The following is a 20,158-nucleotide window of genomic DNA, read 5'->3' as shown; positions in this document are numbered from 1 at the left end:
TAATCATCTCAATCTCAGAACTCTGGGCTGCCAGATTTCCTTTCCCCCCCCCCCCCGCTCTCTCTCTCTCTCTCTCTCTCTCTCTAATGCTGGGGAATCAAACCCAGACCTCACATATGCTAGGCAAGTACTCTACCATTGAGTTACACCCACAGCTCTTTTTATTTTGAGACAGGGTCTTGCTAAATTTCCCAGGCTATCCTCAAACTTGTGATCCTCCTGCCTCAGCCCCAGAGTTGCTGGGATTATAGGTGTGCGCCACCACATCCAGCTTTCTTATCTGTTACAATAAGGAAATGAACAGAAACCTGAGGTGCTTGGATGAGGCTGATTCTAAGGATCTTCGCATTCCATACCCAACAAACAGCTCAAATATGCCATGACTCCACAGATGCTTTGCTGGAAAGTTGTCACGATCGTTGCTTTCCTTCCCCAATCCCATCCAAATGAGAGACCACTGGCCTGGCATAAGGGAGAATGCTTTCCTTCAACTTGTTAGCAGTTTACCAGGGAATCAGGATGGATGGAAAGGTGCTGATGAGTGTGAATTCTCATCTTTGTGCCTTATGACCAGAGAGTACCCAAAGAGTTTCAAAAATTTCATCCCCAAACTCCTACCATGCCCACAGCAGGTGGTTCAGAAGTCATGGTGCCATAGACTTTCAATGACCTAAATTATCTGTCTTCAATTCCCCAACTCAACTGGATATTCCTTAAGGGCAGGAATTGTGTCTTGACCTTCTTTGTCTCTAGCAGAGCACAGTCTTCTAGATATGCGGTTGGAGATCCATCCATATCTGCTTAGCGACTTGATTAAAATCAAGAGAGGTAATGCTGAATTTGACATGGAGCGTGAGTCCAGGTGAGTGAATCTCTAAATTTGCTGGGTGATGACTGGATGCCATTCTTCAGTCCAAGGCTCAAGCAAGCTTCTCCTGTCCAGGCTGTGATCCCTAAGAGCTATCGTGTGACCTAGACAGCAAACAATAGAGGAAGGTTAGAGAAGACAAGGTGGATCCATCCCAGTGTGCCAGAGACTCTCCAGGATATGCAGGTCACATTGCTGCTGGTCCCTTGCTCCTGAAGCAGTCCAGGCTGGGAAAGTGGCCAGGTGGACCTTGCAAACATGAATCAGGCACACTTTACCCACTATTTGCTTCCAGGTCACTGTACAAATTGCAAGCACAGTGTAGGCTTTATGGGCTACAAACCTAAACATATAATGTGGCAAAAATGTCACAAGCTCTGTGGTGGGTCTCACTCTCAGCTAGGCTTAGGTATATTCAGAATGGCTGTCTCCTTTGTCTGCCTACAGATAAGATGCTCTATATCTAGTCAAAATCCCTGCACCATTTGTTCTGTGCTCTGGGAAAATGGTTGCTTTCTTCAAAACTGTAGAGGCTGCCTTTCCTTCTCTTCTTGTTTGTTTGCCTGTTTGATGTGTGTGGTGATGGGCACGGAATGTAGAAGGCAGTGCCTTGGCTGGCCCCGCAGTGTCACTCATCTGTACAAATGGTGATGACAAAGAGATGCAACTAATTAACCATGACACGCATGGAATTGCTAACAACTTTGATAAAATTTTAATTACCCCTTGTTTCATGGGGCAGGCAACAAACCATGAAAATAATAATCCTCGGGTGCTGTCACAGCAGACAGAGCAATTTGACTAGAGGAAGGGAGGTGTGAGCTGTAAGGAGTTTAGAATTGTGGGAATGGGGGGACAGTCCATGGAGAAGTGGTGGGCAGAGTGGCTACCATACCTGGAATTCAGGTAGGAGGAGAGACTCCTCCCTGAATTATCTAGATAGCTTCCCCAATTCCCCACTTTGTTTGTATAGACCTGATGTTTTCCAGAAGCAAACTCACTGCAGGCAAAGAAGAGAAACCAAGGCACATGGACTATCAAAAAATCTGCCAGAAAGATACTCCTGGATTTCTGATCCAGAGCCCTAACACCAGTCCCCAGAGTCCGACCTGGAAGGACCACCTGGGGATGCAGTGAGTAGCTCACTGCTCACAGATACCACCTTGGGTCATGCCATCCTGGATCCCCAGGGCTCCTGTGCCCCCTTGGCTGCCCCAGGCGAAGGGGGAAGAAGAGGAGTAGAATGAGGTGTCCACCTGGATACCTTAGTGGTTTTGACTTTGTGTCCACTGCTGCAGCTCCATCCCGACAGGTCCGGGAGCACCTTACACTCCTCCCCTGGCAGGCAGGGCTCCATCTGACACCACCACCTCTGCAGGACGATGGAGGCTGTTGGGGCAGGAGGCAGGAGTGCAGCTCTAAGCTCTCTGCGAGCACAGCCGGCAGTCAAGAGGGGGGTCTGCGAATGAGGTACACATTTCCACACACCCCTGGCATGGAGTCCCGTGTTTCCCTTGTCTTCCGCCCTACTCTGGGCTGCCCAGAGAGGCAGAACTGTTGAGGCCTGGGGACATACCCCTACCAACTTTAATCCTACGGGTCCCAGCATCTCACCAAAGACATTGAGGGGGAATGGAGGCAGGTGAAGTTGCCTCTGAGGCAACCATGTCATTGTCACAGAGGCACCAATCTTCAGCTTGGTGTGTGTGAGCAACTATGCACCAGGTGCAGAGCTCCACAGACCAGGAGGGCACAAGCTGGCATGCATGTGATCACAGTGGGCGTGGTTACTTGGATGCCACTTAAGGGTGAGAACAGAAGCCAGAGTGGGTAGGTGGGAAAGGGTGATGTGAAGGAACACACGTGTCCACGTAAAGGCAGGGTGGGGAACGAGAGTAGAGCATGTGGAAGAGGCTGGGGAGAGAGCAGTAGGTGAAGAGCCCACGTCCGAAAGGCTGTGTGTGGCAGAAAGCCTAAAAGTATGAGGGAACGTGTCTGTCGGTGTGGGCTGGGCAGTGAGGGCCAGCACACAACAAGAGCTTTCCTTGTCTATGACACAGAGATAGTCATATCTGCCCTCCTGTCCCCCAGAGAGTGCCCCATCATTTGAGACTCTGATCATGAAAGCCCTGAGATGGGGATGAAATTGGATCCCCGGCAGATGGCAAGGCCCAACCAGACCTCCTTATCTCTCTGCTCAGAGTCCCCCTGACCAGGGCCTGGCTTCTCACTCACCATCCACACAGGAGGGCTGTGCCCGCGTAGTGCCAGCCACCTGGCCGGAAAAGCAGGAGCATTTTACGGTCTGGGAGCGCTCCTCGATGCGGTTCCTGTTGCAGCAGCGGTGAGCAGCGATCACCTCACAGGTGCCCTGCTTTACAAGGACTGATGGGGCCAGCCACATCAGATCAGGTCCCCAACCCAGGCCTCCAGCCCTGCTCCCCTCCCACCCACCTGCTGGTCCTTGAGCCCCTTCTACCTGCTAGGGAGAAGGCCTTTCCTTCCTTCCTTTCTTGTTTGTGTGTGTTGGGCGGGAAGTACTAGGGATAGAACCCAGAAATCCTCTACCACTGAGCCGCACCCCCAGCCCTTTATATTTTATTGGGAGACGGGGTCTCGCTAAGTTGCTGAGGCTGGCTTCAACTTGCCTCAGCCTCAGAAGTCACTGGGATTACAGGTGTGCACCACTACACTGGCTGGGGGAAGGCTATTTAAGAGATTTCCAGGGCTGTGGTTTTAGCTCACTGATGGACCACGTGGCCAGCAGCATCAAGTCCTGGGTTCGATCCCCAGCATCACACACAGAAAAATCCAATGGCAGGGGAGAAAGAAGCAGATGAAATCCTCCTGTTCCTCCCCAGTGAAGCCATACTCATCACCCTTTGGCAGACCCTGGGTTTGAGCAGAAGAAAGCTGAAGTCCCGCACCAGGTCCCACCCCCACCTCCCTGCTTTCTCAGGGTGAGGGCAAGGGCCCCAGGGCTTACAGTGCGTGGGGAGGATCATCCGCTTATATAGGCTTTAGCCATCCCAGAAGGAAAACCCCAGAATTAGGCCAGGAGGCTAGACTTAAGCCCCCACCCGAGGGCCTCTCTCCCTGCAGAACACCTTCTGGCCTGGAAGGGACAGAGAACAGTGGGTCTGCCCAGGCATCCTCCTGGCGGGGATAGCAGAAGGGAGCAGTTGCCTGGGTGATGAACAGAGGAAGAGCCAGAACCTGAAATCTATGGATTTTACTTTGCCTCCGAAATCTGCTCCCTGTGTGGAACAGGGTGGGGTGTTATCCAGTTTTCCAGGTGTGCTGGAAAACCTCCTTCCCAGTCCCTGCTGCCTCCCCCTAACCTGTGGCAGTTGGAGGCTGAGAGGAAGCAGAGGCCAGGAGGGTCCACAGCCACGTCAGGCACAGTGCCAGCAGCCAGTGGCCTGCGTTCCAGTTCTGCACGGCCCTTTCACTCATCCTGTGGAGGGAAGGGCACACCTCGCACAGCTCCAGGCAGGAGGGGCTCTCCTAGTGCCCAGCCCCAGTCGCTTCTCTGTGCTATGCCCTCTGGGAGCCAAGGGTGGGTAAGATGCTCACCTTGTCCCCAGACAGCTCGCAGCCAGGCACAAAGTCACTGTAGGAAGCGATGGATGCCACAGAGAACAGGGGAGCAGGAAAGGAGGACCTGAGGAGGAAGTGACATTTAAAAGGGGTCTTAGAGCCGGGCACGGTGGCACACACCTGTAATCCCAGTGGCTTGCGAGTCTGAGGCAAGAGGATCCAGAGTTCAGAGCCAGCCTCAGCAAAAAGTGAGGTGCTAAGCAACTCAGTGAGACCCTGTTTCTAAATAAAAAAAAAAATAGGGCTGGGAATGTGGCTCAGTGGTCTAGTGCCCCTGAGTTCAATCCCTGGTATCCCCCCAAATTTAAAAAGGGGGGGGGCTGTGGTGTAGGAGGAACAATCATGCTAACTCCCCCCCGCTTTTTTTTGAGTTCTTAACCCAGGCATACTCTTGAATCCTTCATGACTATTCCACAAAGTAGGATAGTTATTACCTATTTTATAGATGAGCAAATGGAAACTCAAAAAGTCTGGACACAACCCAAACAGCCACCAGTGAAGGACTGGCTAAATGCATTGAAGAGAAATCTGTACCAGGGCAGTCTCTTCCACACAGCTGTGGAAACACAATGGAAAATGCTTTATATAATGATGCATGCAGTGATCTCCAATGATAATCCACTGTTAAGCGGGGGCAGCAACATGTGGGACGATGTGTATAAAATGTGTAAAAGAGAGGGATTATTTATGCTGCTTGAATAGGCATAAACTAGCTCTGGAGCCACATGTGGTGGTCTGTACCTGTAAATCTCAGCAACTCTGGAGGCTGAGGCAGGATTGCAAGTTGGAGGTCAGCCAGGGCAACTCAGTGAGAGCTTGTCTCAAAATACAATAAAAAGGGCATGCACTTCGGAGGCCACATAAGTCTGGCTGAAGATTCCTTAAACGGTGTGTCCTGCAGTGTCCTGTTAGTAGGTTCTATACCAGGCTCCGCATGTCATTGGTATAGGGTCCATATTTTAATACTGTTCCTAACATTTCATTTAATAGCAAGATGTCTTTGACTTGATTTTATTCTTTGTAATTCTAGAAACGAGATTGTAGTTTAGCCATTACTGATATTTTTTAAAAAGGGATATGATTTCTTGCACAGCCGTTCAAAAGAGAAACAAGCAAGCTTCGGTTCTCAATGTTGACCTTTCTTTTTCAGGTACAAGTTTTCTAGCTCAGACAACTGAGAAAAACTATAGACCATTCTTGAGGCATTGGGTACATGCTGTTTTTCTACATTGCAGGCAGATTGGTCTGTGATGGGTGGTGTGCAGGCAGATACAGGATCTGACAGCCTGGGATGTTCTGTACTAAAAGGTTACTTTGTATCAGAAAGTTTTAGTACAACAAAATAAAGGTCAATTTCAGGAAAAATAATTAAAAATAAAAAGGGCCAAGGAGGTAGCTGGCAATAGAGTAGCCCTGAGTTCAATCACTAATACTACACACACACATACACACACACAAAAAAAAAACAAAACAAAACAAAAAAAAAAAACACCAAACCAAACCAAACCACACCAAACAAAAATGTCAAAAAATTAGCTATGGAAAAAACAGGAACAACATTGTTTGCCATTAAGAAGGAAAAGTGGTTGGCTGAGAAAGAAGATGACTTATTTTTCTACCAATTTCTTTTTTACTCCCTATTTATTTTTTCCTTTTTTGTACCGGGGATTGGACCCAGGGACACTTAACCACTGAGCCATATTCCCTGCCCCCTACCCTTTATATTTATTTGTTTGTTTGTTTGTTTATTTTGAGAAAGGGGCTTGCTAAATTGCTTAAGGCCTCCTTAATTTGCTGAGGATGATCTCAAACTTGTGTCTTCCTGCTTCAGGGAGTTGCTGGGATAACAGGTGTGCACCACCATACTCGGCTCTTCTTCATTTTTTGAGTGTCAAACCTGGGGAATGTAGTGGCCATTTAATTTAACCAATATTTAAATTTAAAAATGAAAAGAAGGCTAATGGAAGTCAGATGATTTGCCAAAGTCAGGCAGCATGGGGGTGGCAGGGGCCAGAACCCAGCAATCTTCCCTATGCCCACCCACCACCTTGCTTCTGACCCAAACTCTCTTCCCCTTTCCTTATCCTCCTCCATCCTTGGTGGTTCAAACTCCCAAATCTGTTCCAGAGAGTGGGCTAGAAATGGAGGGAATCCCATCTGAGAAGTATTGGTACACAATGGCTGGGAGCTGCCCAGCCACAGATGGGGGCAAAAGCAGTCTCAGGAGGCATCAGGGTCCCAAGCTCAGGGATAGACCCGGGTTACTGCCTCTGTTGTTCAGCGAGCCCTTGGGTCACTGCTGACCTCCCTCAAGTGCCAGCACAATTCTGAGAGTATCAAGGATCAACCAAATGCCAGGACCCAGCTGCTCTCTTAGAATAAAATGCCCCATCTCTGCCCATCCCTCACACTTCAAATCTTCAACTGTTTCTTCACTTACCTTTTGTTGGGATCTTTCAGATTCAGTCTGCTCATCTGCTGGTCTCAGACTCACTCCACCTGGACAAGTACGAAAGATTTCAGTGAGTTATGATGTCCAGAGGGAGCCACGGGCCCTGGTCTGGTAGGGTAAAGGAAGGCTTGGGAGAAGGCAAGGGGGTGGGCTGGCCGGAGTCCAGTTCTGAAGCTGTTCTAGGCAGGGGCAGAGTCTCTTCCTCTGGCTTGGGAATAGCCCTTACAGAGTCAGGATGAGCCTGGGACCAGTGGCCAGGGAGCTTCAATGTCACAGGAGTGAAGCAGCGGTGGGAGGGGCCTAAGAATCAGCACTGTCATCTCTCTGATCTTGGGACAGAGCTGAGGATCAGGGGAGGGTTCTAAGCAGAATCTGCCAGATAGATTCCTGCTGGGAGAGACCTCTGGGGAGGATTCCTGAGCCCTGAATCCTGTTTGCCTCTACCACCAATGTCCCATGGCATTTGCTTCCTGGACTTACTTACAGCTGGCTCAATTCTGCCACTGTTACCCTCTTTCTCACCCCACAGAGCCAGAATGGGGGTGCAGCAGGTCTCTGAACTGCAGGCCACAGCTCCCCAACACTTTCTCCTAAGTACTCCTCCTTTTTCAGCCTCCTAAGGAGGCAGAAGTAAAACACAGGATGGTGAGGCCCGGGAAGGAAGAGAACCCTGCCTCCTAGCTCCCAGCAACAAGGGTCCTACAAAGGGGAATGAAGGTGTTCAGAGGAAGTGATGGCAATACCCTGGGGATAGGTATGCTCCCACCTGTCTGGATGTATCTCTTTCCTGAATAGGTCTCTCCTCTCTCCGCCCCTATCAGGAAACCTCATCTCGACTATTAGAAATGCAGCTTCTCCCAGGTGAGGGGTGCTGGGGATTGAACCCAGGGCCTCAGGAATGCTAGACAAGGGCTCTACTACTGAGCTACATGCTCAGCCTGTCTCAGGTGATCTTGTTTCTGAGCTTCCAGACCCTCCAATCCCACTCACCTGGTCTCTCTTATGAACCCCAAGACTCAAAAGACCTGGGGGAGGGGAGAGGATTGGGGCTAGAGGAAGCTGCAGAAAGCTTCTGGGAATTTTTCTTCAACTTCTATGCGCTACCTCAGTTTCCCAGCCTGTTTTCCCCTGCTCCAACCCATGCTGTAGTGAGACTGAGTGAGCAGCCTGCACACCAACAAGGAGTTGAAGACCACAAGAACCTCCAACCTTCCCCAACCTACCCTCACCCAACTCCAGTGTCCACTCAGTCCTCCAAAATTCTGAGCACTCTCACAGGGACCTACCTGCCCTACAGCGGTGCCCACTGTTCAACCTGCTGGCCTGAGGTCCGCGCTGCCTCTGAACCTGGGACCAAGACTCAGAAAGCAGACTACTGTCGGGTGCGGCCAGTTTGAATGCGGTCTAGTCCAGGGCTCTGTCTGCGTCCGTCACCAAGTTGCTGCGCCCCCAGGACGGCGGGGCTCTGGCCAAACCCGCATCACCGACGACGCGGCGGTGATGAGAGCCCTGGGCCTGGCTCCGATCGCCCTGCGGGGCTCAGTCGGATCCTCTCCGATCCTCCCGCCTGAAGGCCGGGGAGCGTGCTGCGGCCGCTGCAGCCTCGGCGCCGGTGCCGCCCCACTCCTCCAGCCCGGCACCAGCCGCCGCTTCCTTCGGGACAGCGCGGGGCGCTCGGCTGGGCTAGCGGGCTCAGCCGGCACGCAGCGGCCCCTGGCGGCTCAGGACAGGAGGAGGGAGGGGAGAACCACTGGCCCCTATGGATTCGGTCAGATGGGTAGCCCCGAGGAGGTCCTCCAAAACCTGCAGGTCTCCCGACGCCTGGTTCTGTGGCTCAGGGGAAGGAGGTGATGCTCGCAGGTGCAGGGCGGCGGCGGGGTGGGGGTGGCGGTGGGGCCCTGGAAGTGAGGAGTCATTGCCAGGACCTGCAGGGTGTCTTGAGCTTTGAAGATTCCAGAACTGCATTGTCCAGTTGGGTAGTCGCTAGCCGCATTTTATTTAAATTTAAATCTAAAACTCATTAAAACTTTACTTAGCACTCAAATGCCATTTAAAGTGTCCAGTAGCCACAAGAAACTAGGGACAAGTGTATTGGGCAGAGCAGATATAGAACGTTCCCATGGTTGCACAAAGTTGTTCCCTATCCTCCTACTAGGGCTTGATCAGGGGGCCCTCTACTAGAGTTACATCCCTGATCCTTTTTATTTTGAAAGGAGGTCTTTTTCTGAGGGGGATATATATGTGTATATATATGTATATGTGTGTATATGTATATATGTGTGTATATATGTATAAGTATATATATATATATATATGTATATGTGTGTATATGTATATATGTGTGTATATATGTATATGTATGTATGTGTGTGTGTGTATATATATATATATATATATATATATATTTAATTTGTTTTTAGACAGTAGGGTGTATAGATGAGGGTTGGCCTCAATATTCACCATTAAACCCAGCTACAAAGTTATTTTCAGCAGTCCCCTCCTAGATTGATATCTGGAAGGCAATATTTCTACCCCAGAAATAGTATCCTTAGTGACAGGCAGGAGGGCTATAATAGGCTGGTGAATGGTCCCTATGGATGATGGGTGTGAGTCTCAACTTGGGAACCAAATTCTGGGACCCAGTGTCTGCATCAGAAAAAAAACTGTAATATAATTTCCACTGTCAATTTATTTATTTATTTAGGTACTGGAGATTGGACCTAGGGGTGCTTTACCACTGAGATACATCCCCAGTCCTTTTTAAATTTGTTATTTTGAGACAGGGTCTCACTAAGTTGCTTAGGGCCTTGTTAAATAGCTGGGGCTGGCCTCCAACTTGCCATTCTCCTTCCAAGCCACTGGGATTACAGGCACGCACCACTATGCCTAGCAATTGTATAATTCTTTGTAGGCTTATATTTTGTATGTGAAAAGTACTAGGAAAATAAAGGGCAAAGGGGTTCTGTGAGTTTTTCTCTTCATAGGAGGGACATACCTCTTACTGTAACAGGGCTCGGGGGTTGGGGTAATGTGGAGGGAAAAGGCAAGGGGGAAGAAATGATAAGCAAAGTATCCCTGAAACACCAAATAATAAAAATAATAGGCCCTGAACCCCTGCATGTGGACTGTGAACCCCTGCATGTGGAGAGCCTTGAGGCTCTCCAGTCCCCCTTCATGGCTAGACATTATCCGTCTGAACTGAGGAAAACATCCCACAGATTTGATTCTTCCCAGCCTGCTACCTTTCTCCTCTCACCTTCTGCCACCTTGGGATGGGTAGGGGCAATGACCGCGTTACCAGGTCTGGGGCAGTCTGAGGATGGAGGAGGTAAGATGGTGTCAGGAATGGGTGGGTGGTTCCGGGAGATGAAAGTCTCAGGGTCTGGGTAGGCTGGGGTGCTGTTCAACAGCCCACAGACGCTGCCAACTTCCCTGGGGATCATCTGGTACAGAAGCAAGTGGTCTCCAGGCCCTAGCTCTGTGGCCTATTTTTGCAGCCACTCCATAGATGCTGGGACGAGCAGGGAATAAGGAGCTGTGTGACAGTGAGAAGTGATAAGTAAACTGTCCCAGAAACACTGAATAATAAAAATAGCCAGGAGTCATATTTTTCTTCAGTCTTTGACCTGGCAGTGATGTTATGTCATTTATCAGAGAGCTGGTTCCCGTTTTTTTCAAACAGGAGGGGAACACCCATAGCAAGCAGCAGCGTGTTCTTTGTCCCTGTCTTTGCTGCTCTGTGGGGTCTGATGTTTTTTCCCTCTTGTGACTTTATTTGCTCTGGCTTTCTGTCCAAATCTCAGGCATAATTACAGCAAATCCATCACCTGAGTGACCATTGTAGGTTTTTTATTTGGAAATGGCCAGGAAAGCCACCCCTTCCGGGAGCACATTTTAGCCTGGGGGACAGACTATGGTATTGGAAGGAAGCACTCAGTGGACAGAGCCCAGAGGTACGGTACCTATAATGAACTTGATTCCAGTGGCTGGTGATGGTTACCCCAACTTGCATTAGGGCCATAGACCTTGACCTCATTCGAACTGTGTGTTGGGTGGGTGTACCTGGGACCTAACATGATCTATTCCCTGACACCATGTTTAGGAATAGAGCTCTTCCCAGGTCAGGTCAGTACCACCTTCGCCCAAGGAGGCAGAAAGCAGAAAGAAAAAGCATCCCACCTGGTGCTAGGTCTAGTTTCAGTCCTGAAGCAAGTGGGCTTTTAATCCGCCCAGGCAGGAGTTTAACCTGGCCTCTGTCTCCCCCTGGCGGCAGAGAACTTGCCCAGCATTCCAGGACTCCCCAGCCTCTGCGCAAAGAGGAGAAAGGCAGAGGTTCAGGAACCCCATCCCTCTCACGGCTGTCATCTTCTTCCTAACTCTCCCTCCCTGATTCAGAGAAATCAACTTGATTCTCAAGTCAGAACCGGATTCTGGTATCAGGAGACTGGCGTGGTTATGAATCTCTCAATGGCCGTATGATCTCTTGGGGCACGTCATATTAAATGACAGGTGCATCCAGTTCCCTCTCATTTGTAAAATGGGCGTGATAAACTGGTGTATAGAATGTGCTTTGTAAAAAGGTCCACTGCCCAGGAGGTCTTCTATAAATGGTATTTATTATATTACGTTGTTATCCTTATTAACTGATGAGAAGTCTAAATCTGGGTGTACGGGGAAGGTTCTGAGAAAGTAAGTGGCGTATGAGTGACAACCGCTCTCCCACACGTGGCAGTGGCCTCAGAGTTAACAGTACCGTCAAGAGCCCAGGAATTTACCCGGGCTCTCTGATCCAAGGTGATGGGCTGTGACCTGCATGGTTACCAGGGCCTCCACTCTGCACCAGCTCGCTGCTCTCGCTCTCACTCCAGCAGCTCCAGAGGTGTTGTCACACCAGCTGTTTCACACCCAGCGGCCCCGAAACGGCTGTTTCGCTCTGAGGTCATCACCTTCGTTGCCCTGAAGGCAGCCTGACCACCCTGAACCGGGCGCGGGGAGTCCGCCTCCCCCACCCTCGTCACAATAGGGACGGTCTAGTTGCTGTCTCTCCTACAGCACGACTGAAGTAAAAATTTCCTTCTCTCAGACCTTTCCCACTACAAACCCTTCTCCCTCGGAGAAACTGCGGCAGGACGAAGCCGGAATGAGGTGGAGAAGAGACCGGGAGCCCGTGGGGCGGTTCCCGGGGTGGCCGAGAGCTAGGGGAAGTTCTGCCCCACACCGCCCCAACCCGGCGGGGAGCCAATGGCCTCAAAGGACCAACAGGGGTAAGCACCGCCCACGCCGAGCCCTAGGGGCAGGGCCTGAGAGGGGCGGGGCCAGGCCGGGGGCGGGGCAGGGAAGCAGCATGCTAAACCGGGTGCGCTCGGCGGTGGCGCACCTGGTGAGCTCCGGGGGTGCTTCACCTCCGCGCCCCAAATCCCCAGACCTGCCCAGCACGACCTCGGCGCCACCGGCCGCCGCTCCAGAGACGCCCAAGAGCCCTCCAGCGAGGCCAGGGAGCGAGAGCGGGGCGTCCGCGAAGACCGTAGAGACTCGAGCGAGCTTCTCCAGACCGACCTTTCTGCAGCTGAGTCCCGGGGGGCTGCGACGCGCCGACGACCACGCGGGCCGGGCTGTGCAAAGCCCTCCGGACAGGGGCCGCCGCCTGCCCTGGAGCACTGGCTACGCCGAGTGAGCGCCCCCCCGGGGCACCCAAACCTGGATGGGACTNGGGGGGGGGGTGGTGGTGGGGGGCTCTGCCAAGGATGAATTGGCCGGTTCCTAATCGCTGCTGGGCAGTTTAGAGGCTAAGGAACTGCGGGGTGGGGGCGGTTGTTCAAAAAGGAGTGGAGTTCCTTCTAACGGGAGATAGCGGTTGGAAAGACTATCAGCAGCTTCCCAGCCCTAGAGCCCCAGTTCCCTGTCCCTCTTACCGTTCCCCTCCCCCTCCACACCCAGAAATAGCCCGACACCAGAAGGCCGCCGGCCTCCCAGGGTGGGGGAGGGGGCAGCCCACGGCCGTGGGAGGGTACCCTTTGGACTGCGTTCTCCGGGTGGACCTACTAGTGCTGCAGATCAAGGAAATACACCCCTTGATCAGAACGGCGGGCATGCTCCTAGGCTACGTGTATTTTTAATGCATCTACCAGAAAACCTAACCCTGAGGGAGATGGGGACACTGAGATCACTGAGAAAGGTGGCTGGTGGTCCCATGGCCCCGCCACCACCTCTTTTAACTTCCTACAAGGGAGAAGTTTGTGGTTAAGTGGCTCCTTCCCAGTCCAGGTGGGCCTATACTCTTACTCTACTTTCAATTCCTCTTTCCGGATCTGGGCTGAAGCACTTCCTCACTGCCAAACAGGCAGAAACTTTTGCTGGGTAGTTTTAGGGTGAAGGTGGGTGTGCCCATGAGTTGTGGGGTGCTGGGGACAAAGTACTGGGAGAACTGATTGAGGTTGGAGGTGGAATGTAGGGTCTTGGCGAGCAGGGAAGTAAAGCTTCTTACCCTCATCTTGCCTCTTCCAGCAGAACCCCTGAGGGAGCCTCTTTTGCCAAGTAAGGGGGGAACTGAGGCAGGCAGGTGCTACTGTCTACCTTTCTATGAAGTAGGGCCTGCCACCCAGACAGTACTCCTCGTCAGCTCTCCCAGCTTCTTTTCTCTCTGGCCTGGATCCCAGGTGGCTGTGACCTTTCTCAGCTTGGCCAGCCGACAGGGGAGGATGTGTATGTGTCTAAGGTGGGGGTTATTCCAGGACCTGGTCTGGTGTCCAACCTGATGTGGTCACTCTGGCCTGGCAGGGTCATCAACGCTGGCAAGAGCCGGCACAATGAGGACCAGGCTTGCTGTGAAGTGGTGTATGTGGAAGGACGGAGGAGTGTTACAGGGGACCCTAGGGAGCCTAGCCAAAGCCAGGTAAGACCTCACCCCCTCTCCTAGCCTCCAGAGACACAGACACTCATCCTGAGGGATGTCAGGCATCTGGTTTTATATCTGAGACGTGGAAGAACTGTCTTCTAACTCACTAGCTTTCTGTGTTTGCCACAGAACCCTTGTGTGGCATTGATTCATTAAATCCTGCCATGTCAGATGAATGTTTACTTTTCTACTTCAAATGTAGATGTTTGTGTAATTAAATTAATTAAATTATAGATAATTTAACTATTCACTGATGCTGATTTTTGCATCTTTTATCCTCAGAATTTGGCTTTCTTGAGGCTTTCCTTTCTTTTGACACATAGTGTGCCCTGGGTGAATAAGTGAATAAATCTAATTTGCCTGTAATGCCAACCTCTCTGATATTTATTGGATGCCTACAGTCTTGTTCTTCTCCCTATACCACACACACACACACACACACACACACACACACACACACAGATTTACTCACCTTCAACTTTTCCTCCACCAGGGACTCTGCTTCTATTATTGGGGCCTGTTTGATGGGCATGCCGGTGGTGGAGCTGCCGAAATGGCCTCACGGCTCCTGCATCGCCACATCCGGGAGCAACTAAGGGACCTAGTAGAAATACTTCAAGACCCCTCACCACCTCCCCTCTGCCTCCCAGGCACCTCAGGGACCCCAGGTTGCTCTGATTCTACTCACTTGATTGGTCCTCAGTCCTGCTGGTCTTCACAGAAGGAAGTGACCCATGAAAGCCTGGTAGTAGGGGCCATTGAGAATGCCTTCCAGCTCATGGTGAGTGGGTGGCCTGGGCCAAAGGCTGGCTAGGCAGACACTCCGGCCAACTCTGACCAGATAATTTAACTATTCACTGATGCTGATTTTTGCAGTCAGGTGGCCTCAGGGACTGACCCTGAGAACCCACAACACCACTGAGAGCCAGAGCAGAGTTTGGTTCTGAGAGGAGGCAGAAGGGATAGTTACCCCCATGTGTTTCACTATTTTCCAGTTGTGGTCTGGCTACGCCAGATGATTTCTGCAGATGGGAGTGGGGAGGGCGACTCGGTGTCTGCAAACTCTTCTTTTACTCTCCTCCCTCACTTGGCAGGATGAGCAGATGGCTCGGGAGCGGGAGCGTCGTGGCCACCAAGTGGAGGGGGGCTGCTGTGCACTGGTTGTGGTGTATCTGCTAGGCAAGGTGTATGTGGCCAATGCAGGTGATAGCAGGTATGGAGGAGAAGGGCTTTAAAAGTGGCTACAAGGGGCCATACTCTCTAGGATGGGGGGATAAAAGAGTGAGGTGGTGGGGTTCAAAGTCAAATATTGGACTTGGCATGGTGTCACATGCCTGTAATCCCAGAAAGTCAGGAGGCTGAGGCAGGAGGATCACAAGCTCAAGATCAACCTCAGTAATTTAGTGAGACCCTATAAATTGGGTCTCAAAATAAAATCAAAAGGGCTGGGGATGTAGCTCAGTGGTAAAGCTGCCCTGGGTTCAATCCCCAGTACTGTAAAAAAAAATAAAATTAAATTTAAAGAATCCCCAAAGATTGAAGGAGCTTGGAGGACCATAGATATAAAGAAAGGCCTGATATATCCACAAGGAGAGGAAAGATGGAGTCCTGGGTAAGGAATCCTAAATGGAAGGCCTGGTCCCTCTGGAATTATCCATGAAGGGAGCTGAGGAGAGCCAGGCCTTTTCTGTCTCTGGGCAGGGCCATCATTGTCCGGAATGGTGAAATCATTCCAATGTCCCGGGAGTTTACCCCGGAGACTGAGCGCCAGCGTCTTCAGCTGCTTGTAAGTAGGAACCAAACTTCCTACCCCCATTGTTTACTGGTTCTTGTGCCTCTCTGCACTCTTGTCCCTGAGAACCACCGCCCCCCTCTGTCTCTCTCTCTCTCTCTCTCTCTCTCTCTCACACACACACACACACACCACCACCACCACCACCACCAAACACAGAACACTCCCTACTGGGAGCTTCCTGGGAAGGCGGTTTTGTGTGGGCTGTTAAGTGCAGGGCTGAGCCCAGGGGATAATGTACAGGAAGGAGCCTGAGCTGGCTTGGAGCACCCACTGTGGCCCCAGCTGAGGAAGGAAGTAAAATCAGAGGTGGGGGGAGGGAACAGAAAAGGCCCCTGGGCTCTGGAACTGGACTGCCTGGATACTGAATCCTGGTTTGTTGTTCTCTGCTAATTATGTGACCTTTGACAATTCCTTAACCTCTCTGTGCAGTAATAGTTCCTGCCCCATGGGTTGTTTTGAAGAGTTAACTGAGTTAATGTGTGTATCAGAATAGTGTGTAGCATGTGGACCTTTACTTAAAGGTCTGCTATAATAAATATCATCTAGCCAGATACAGTGTGGCACACCTGTAATTCCTGCAACTCGGGAGCTCGAGGCAGGAGGAGCATAAGTTCAATGACAGCCTCAAAAAATTAGCAAGACCCTGTCTCAGAATAAAAATTACAAAGGGCTGGGGATGTAGCTCAGTGGTAAAGCACCCCTGGGTTTAACCCCCAATACTGCAAAAGAAGAAAAAAAAATTAACATCATCTATGTATTGTACCAGGGTATGCTGTGAGTGTAACACCCTCTGGCCCTTTGCTCTGTCTGGCCATTCTCAACCCCAGGGCTTCCTGAAACCAGAGCTGCTGGGTGGTGAATTCACCCACCTTGAGTTCCCCCGCAGAGTTCAGCCCAAGGAGCTGGGGCAGAGGATGCTGTACCGGGACCAGAACATGACTGGCTGGTAACACTTCCCTCAGAGCTGGGTCGTTCCCATGGCAACCCGACCAGTCCCTCACCAGTAGCCAGGTGGAAGCTGAAGGCTGGGCCAGGCTGGGAGTTGGGGGATGGGGCCCTTCTAAGGGGTTTGTGTGCGGGTGTCCAGCTCCTAGAAGAGAGGGGCTTTGATGCTTAGGTGATGCCTCTACTCCCCCCCTCCCCAGGGCCTACAAAAAGATCGAGCTGGAGGACCTCAGGTTTCCTCTGGTCTGTGGGGAGGGCAAAAAGGTAAACTCCCCGGTAGAGGTGGGAGAGGGCAGGAGGACCCACCACAATTTGTCTAGGGAGGTGGAGGTTCTACCTGAGGGTAGGGGTGGGAGGGCTGTGTGGTTTCAGAGAGCCTGGCAGAGGACTAAACAGCCGTCCCCCTCCATGTTTCCCTCAGGCCCGAGTGATGGCCACGATTGGGGTAACCCGGGGATTGGGAGACCACAACCTTAAGGTCTGCAGTTCTACCCTGCCCATCAAGCCTTTCCTCTCCTGCTTCCCTGAGGTGAGCTGATGGGGGCCCCTTAACTATACCTTCCCTCCTCTGTGGGTCTCAGGCTGGCTTTCATCCAGGGCCCCTTTATCCCCAAGCTCCCTGTCCAGCACACCCCACACCTCAATCCTCCCTATACTCTTTCCCCACCAGGTTCGAGTGTATGACCTGACACAGTATGAGCACTGCCCAGACGATGTGCTAGTCCTGGGAACAGATGGCCTGTGGGATGTCACCAATGACTGTGAGGTAGCTGCCACTGTGGACAGGGTGCTGTCGGCCTATGAACCCAATGACCCCAGCAGGTAGGGTTTGCATGGCATGATGGTAAGGGGATGGCACTGGCAAAGGAAAGGGCAAAGGGAAGCCATGCTTGGGGACCCACATGTGGGCCTCTGTGTCTATCTTCCCATATACATGAATGTGCACATGTGCTCCTGGCAGGTATACAGCTCTGGCCCAAGCTCTGGTCCTGGGGGCCCGGGGCACCCCACGGGACCGTGGCTGGCGTCTCCCTAACAACAAGCTGGGTTCCGGGGATGACATCTCGGTCTTCGTCATCCCCTTAGGAGGGCCAGGCAGTTACTCCTGAGGGGCTCAGTCCATCCCTCCCACCACCATCCAGCCTCTCCGTGCTTACCCCTCTCTCAGCCCAAATTCTGCAGTTGTCTCCCTGAGCCTTTAGTGGCAGTTTAACCCAAAAAGGGATATCCACTAGACCCAGAATTACGGCTCTTGGCAAATAAACCCGGTGGATAAAGGTGTGTGTCTTTATTTGCTTTGATTAGAAACTAAAAGTTAAGGAAAAGTTCTGTGCGGTGGTAGAAAGGACATCAGGACAGTTCAAAAATGAATTTTTTTTCCCCAGGTTCTTCTTTCTGCCCTCTCCTCTCCTCAATCCACTCACTTTCCCTGAGTGTTCTCAGACACTTCTGTAGCTTCATCCATCTGCTGATGTTTCTTCCAAGTTGGTGTCTCTTCCCAGATCTTTCCTGAGCTTTAGATTCATACATACCCGTCATCTCCCAAACATTTCCGTGAAATCCCACTGGCACTTCACCTCAACACACCTCAATCCATTATTTTCCCCATAGCATGTTTCTTCTCCTACTTCGTCTTCTCAAAGGGCATCAGCTTGGCTGCTCAAATTAGAAATCTTGGAGTTGGTAACCCTTTAATTTCCTCTTCATCATGCTAATCAATCACTAAGTACCATCATGTGCTATATGATGACAATGAGCTGCATTTATGATGGTATACACCATATAACGTTGGTGTGTAGTAGGCTATGCCTTCTCAGTTTATGTAAGTACACTCTATGATGTTTACACAACAATAAAATTGCCTAATGATGCATTTCTTATATCCCCATCATTAAATGATGCATGACTGTATTGTTGAATATATACATTTATGTATCTGTGTGTGTGTGTGTGTGCACCTTTTCCCACTTATCTTCACTCCCACTGTCACCTCCTTAGTTATTCATTATATTAGTTTCCTAACTCCAGCAGCTTCTTGCTGCATCTGAGCAAAATTCACAGTCAACTCCTGGGCATGGCATATAGGAACTTCATGGTCTGCCTCCTGTTTCCTTCTCCAGCCTCATCTTCCATCACCATCACTGTCTTCTGGGGAGTTCCCATGACTCTGTGGGCCTGTAGTAGCTTCAACTTGTTATTTAAAATATACACATCAACCTAATTTGAATACTTCATCTGTTCTTCAGGGCTGGGCATCCCACAGCTAATGTATTCTCTCCACCCCCCCAACAGCAAATGCCTCCTGTATGGCTGCCTGCAAGAGTTGTCCATAGGGGAATGGCAATTAAGAGCAAGGTCTCTAGAGTCCATTGGTTTGAATTCTAGGACCAGACCCAACACCAACTCTGTAATCTCTGAGTCCCCATTTGTTTTCTCAGTAAAATGGAGATAACACTATTAGGCCATCAGGTTATTGTGAGGACTGAAATCGTTAATGAGTCAGGTTCCATAAGCATTAGATATCTTGATATTGTCTGTATTCCTCATTTAGACTGTAAATTATTTGAAGGCATAAATCAGTCTTCAGCACATAGCTCTCACTTCACACTGAGTGAACTATTGAGTGGATTAAGAGGCCTGGGGACCAAACTGCTCTTGAACTCAGTTTGCTCATTTACTAAATGTGTTGGCTGTACTTCAGATCTTTAAAGTCTGTAAGACTTCTAACATGCATCCATTCGGCAAATATTTCTGGAAAACGGATCATGTCCCACACACTGTGCTAGACGAGGGGAGGGGAAGACTGGAGGAGCAAGGTAGGCATCAGAAGACAGCACCAGCAATGGAGTCACACAGGCCTGACTGTATGAATTCTTGCTGTCAGAAATCTCAAACATTTGCTAAGCTGCGTCTTCAAACCTCAGTTTCCTTTCAGGCAAAAGGAGATGGGTATACTTCCCCCGAAGGGATTGTGACAAGTATTTAAAAGGTTGAGTTATGTAGAAGCCTAGAATACAAGTCAATAAAATGTTGATAGATTTCCTCCTTCTTTGTTCACCTCCTCAGACATTTTTACAAGGAAGATCTACATGTAGGTAAATACGGTATGTAACACATCAGCGGGGCTAAGTGTCACTAACGGCACAATAATACAATAAGAGTGGGAACTGTATTCCTGGTTGGGGATCCAGAAGCACTTCCAAGAGTACCCTTGGAGAAGTAGGTAGGAATTGGACTTAGGGAAATTCCAGGTAGTGGAAGGAAGGGAATCCGAGGCAGAACGGTGGTCTGGGTCTGCAGGTCCCAGAAGGTCCTGGAGGGCCTTCAGACTAGGGATGAAGTCGGGCTGGGCTTGCTCCGCAAGGATTCTAGTGGCAGAGAGTGGTCTTCTGCACACACCACGTCCCACTCCCTCGCCCGCGCGGGCACCCCGGTTTCCCAGTCCTGCCTCCCGCGAGCGCCCAGGTGGGGCAGGAGCGGGTGCTGCTTGGCCGCGGGAGGGCAGCAGCGGCCCTTCCTGACGCCACCCCGAGCGCCTCTCAACTTTCTCGACGCCGATCTGCGCCTAGGGGCTGCAAGGCGGGGCAGAGGCCGAGTCCCCCG

At 50.9% G+C, this 20,158-nt stretch overlaps 2 protein-coding genes across 2 annotated transcripts; one reads left to right on the top strand and one right to left on the bottom strand.

Moving 5' to 3' along the window:
• Window positions 1-468: 468 nt before the first annotated feature.
• Tafa3 (TAFA chemokine like family member 3) lies at window positions 469-8,533 on the bottom strand. Its single transcript, XM_048814532.1, has 7 exons — window positions 8,207-8,533; window positions 6,909-6,967; window positions 4,445-4,532; window positions 4,210-4,325; window positions 3,104-3,253; window positions 2,133-2,257; window positions 469-972 (listed from the first exon to the last, which is right to left on the bottom strand). Exons 4-7 carry the CDS (start codon window positions 4,322-4,324, stop codon window positions 961-963), a joined length of 402 nt encoding a protein of 133 aa, XP_048670489.1. The 5' UTR covers window position 4,325; window positions 4,445-4,532; window positions 6,909-6,967; window positions 8,207-8,533; the 3' UTR covers window positions 469-960.
• A 3,705-nt stretch (window positions 8,534-12,238) lies between these two features.
• Window positions 12,239-17,832, top strand: Ppm1j (protein phosphatase, Mg2+/Mn2+ dependent 1J). Its single transcript, XM_015502194.2, has 10 exons — window positions 12,239-12,590; window positions 13,698-13,812; window positions 14,309-14,596; window positions 14,910-15,028; window positions 15,517-15,601; window positions 16,438-16,556; window positions 16,756-16,819; window positions 16,977-17,084; window positions 17,226-17,377; window positions 17,517-17,832. Exons 1-10 carry the CDS (start codon window positions 12,265-12,267, stop codon window positions 17,662-17,664), a joined length of 1,524 nt encoding a protein of 507 aa, XP_015357680.1. The 5' UTR covers window positions 12,239-12,264; the 3' UTR covers window positions 17,665-17,832.
• Window positions 17,833-20,158: the final 2,326 nt, after the last annotated feature.

This window comes from Marmota marmota, unplaced genomic scaffold (assembly GCF_001458135.2).
Source record: "Marmota marmota marmota unplaced genomic scaffold, marMar, whole genome shotgun sequence".
Taxonomy (NCBI): Eukaryota; Metazoa; Chordata; class Mammalia; order Rodentia; family Sciuridae; genus Marmota; species Marmota marmota.
The sequence above is the reverse complement of the archived record's forward strand: the minus strand, read 5'-3'. Positions and strand labels throughout refer to the sequence as shown.

Coding starts and splice junctions, on each gene's coding strand:
- Tafa3 (XM_048814532.1), bottom strand. CDS start 4,324: ATGAGTGAAAGGGCCGTGCAGAACTGGAACGCAGGCCACTGGCTGCTG. Junction 3,254..4,209: donor TCAGCCTCCAACTGCCACAG/GTTAGGGGGAGG, acceptor TGGCCCCATCAG/TCCTTGTAAAGCAGGGCACC. Junction 2,258..3,103: donor ACAGCCCTCCTGTGTGGATG/GTGAGTGAGAAG, acceptor CTGCCCCAACAG/CCTCCATCGTCCTGCAGAGG.
- Ppm1j (XM_015502194.2), top strand. CDS start 12,265: ATGCTAAACCGGGTGCGCTCGGCGGTGGCGCACCTGGTGAGCTCCGGG. Junction 12,591..13,697: donor TGGAGCACTGGCTACGCCGA/GTGAGCGCCCCC, acceptor CTGGCCTGGCAG/GGTCATCAACGCTGGCAAGA. Junction 14,597..14,909: donor AGAATGCCTTCCAGCTCATG/GTGAGTGGGTGG, acceptor CTCACTTGGCAG/GATGAGCAGATGGCTCGGGA.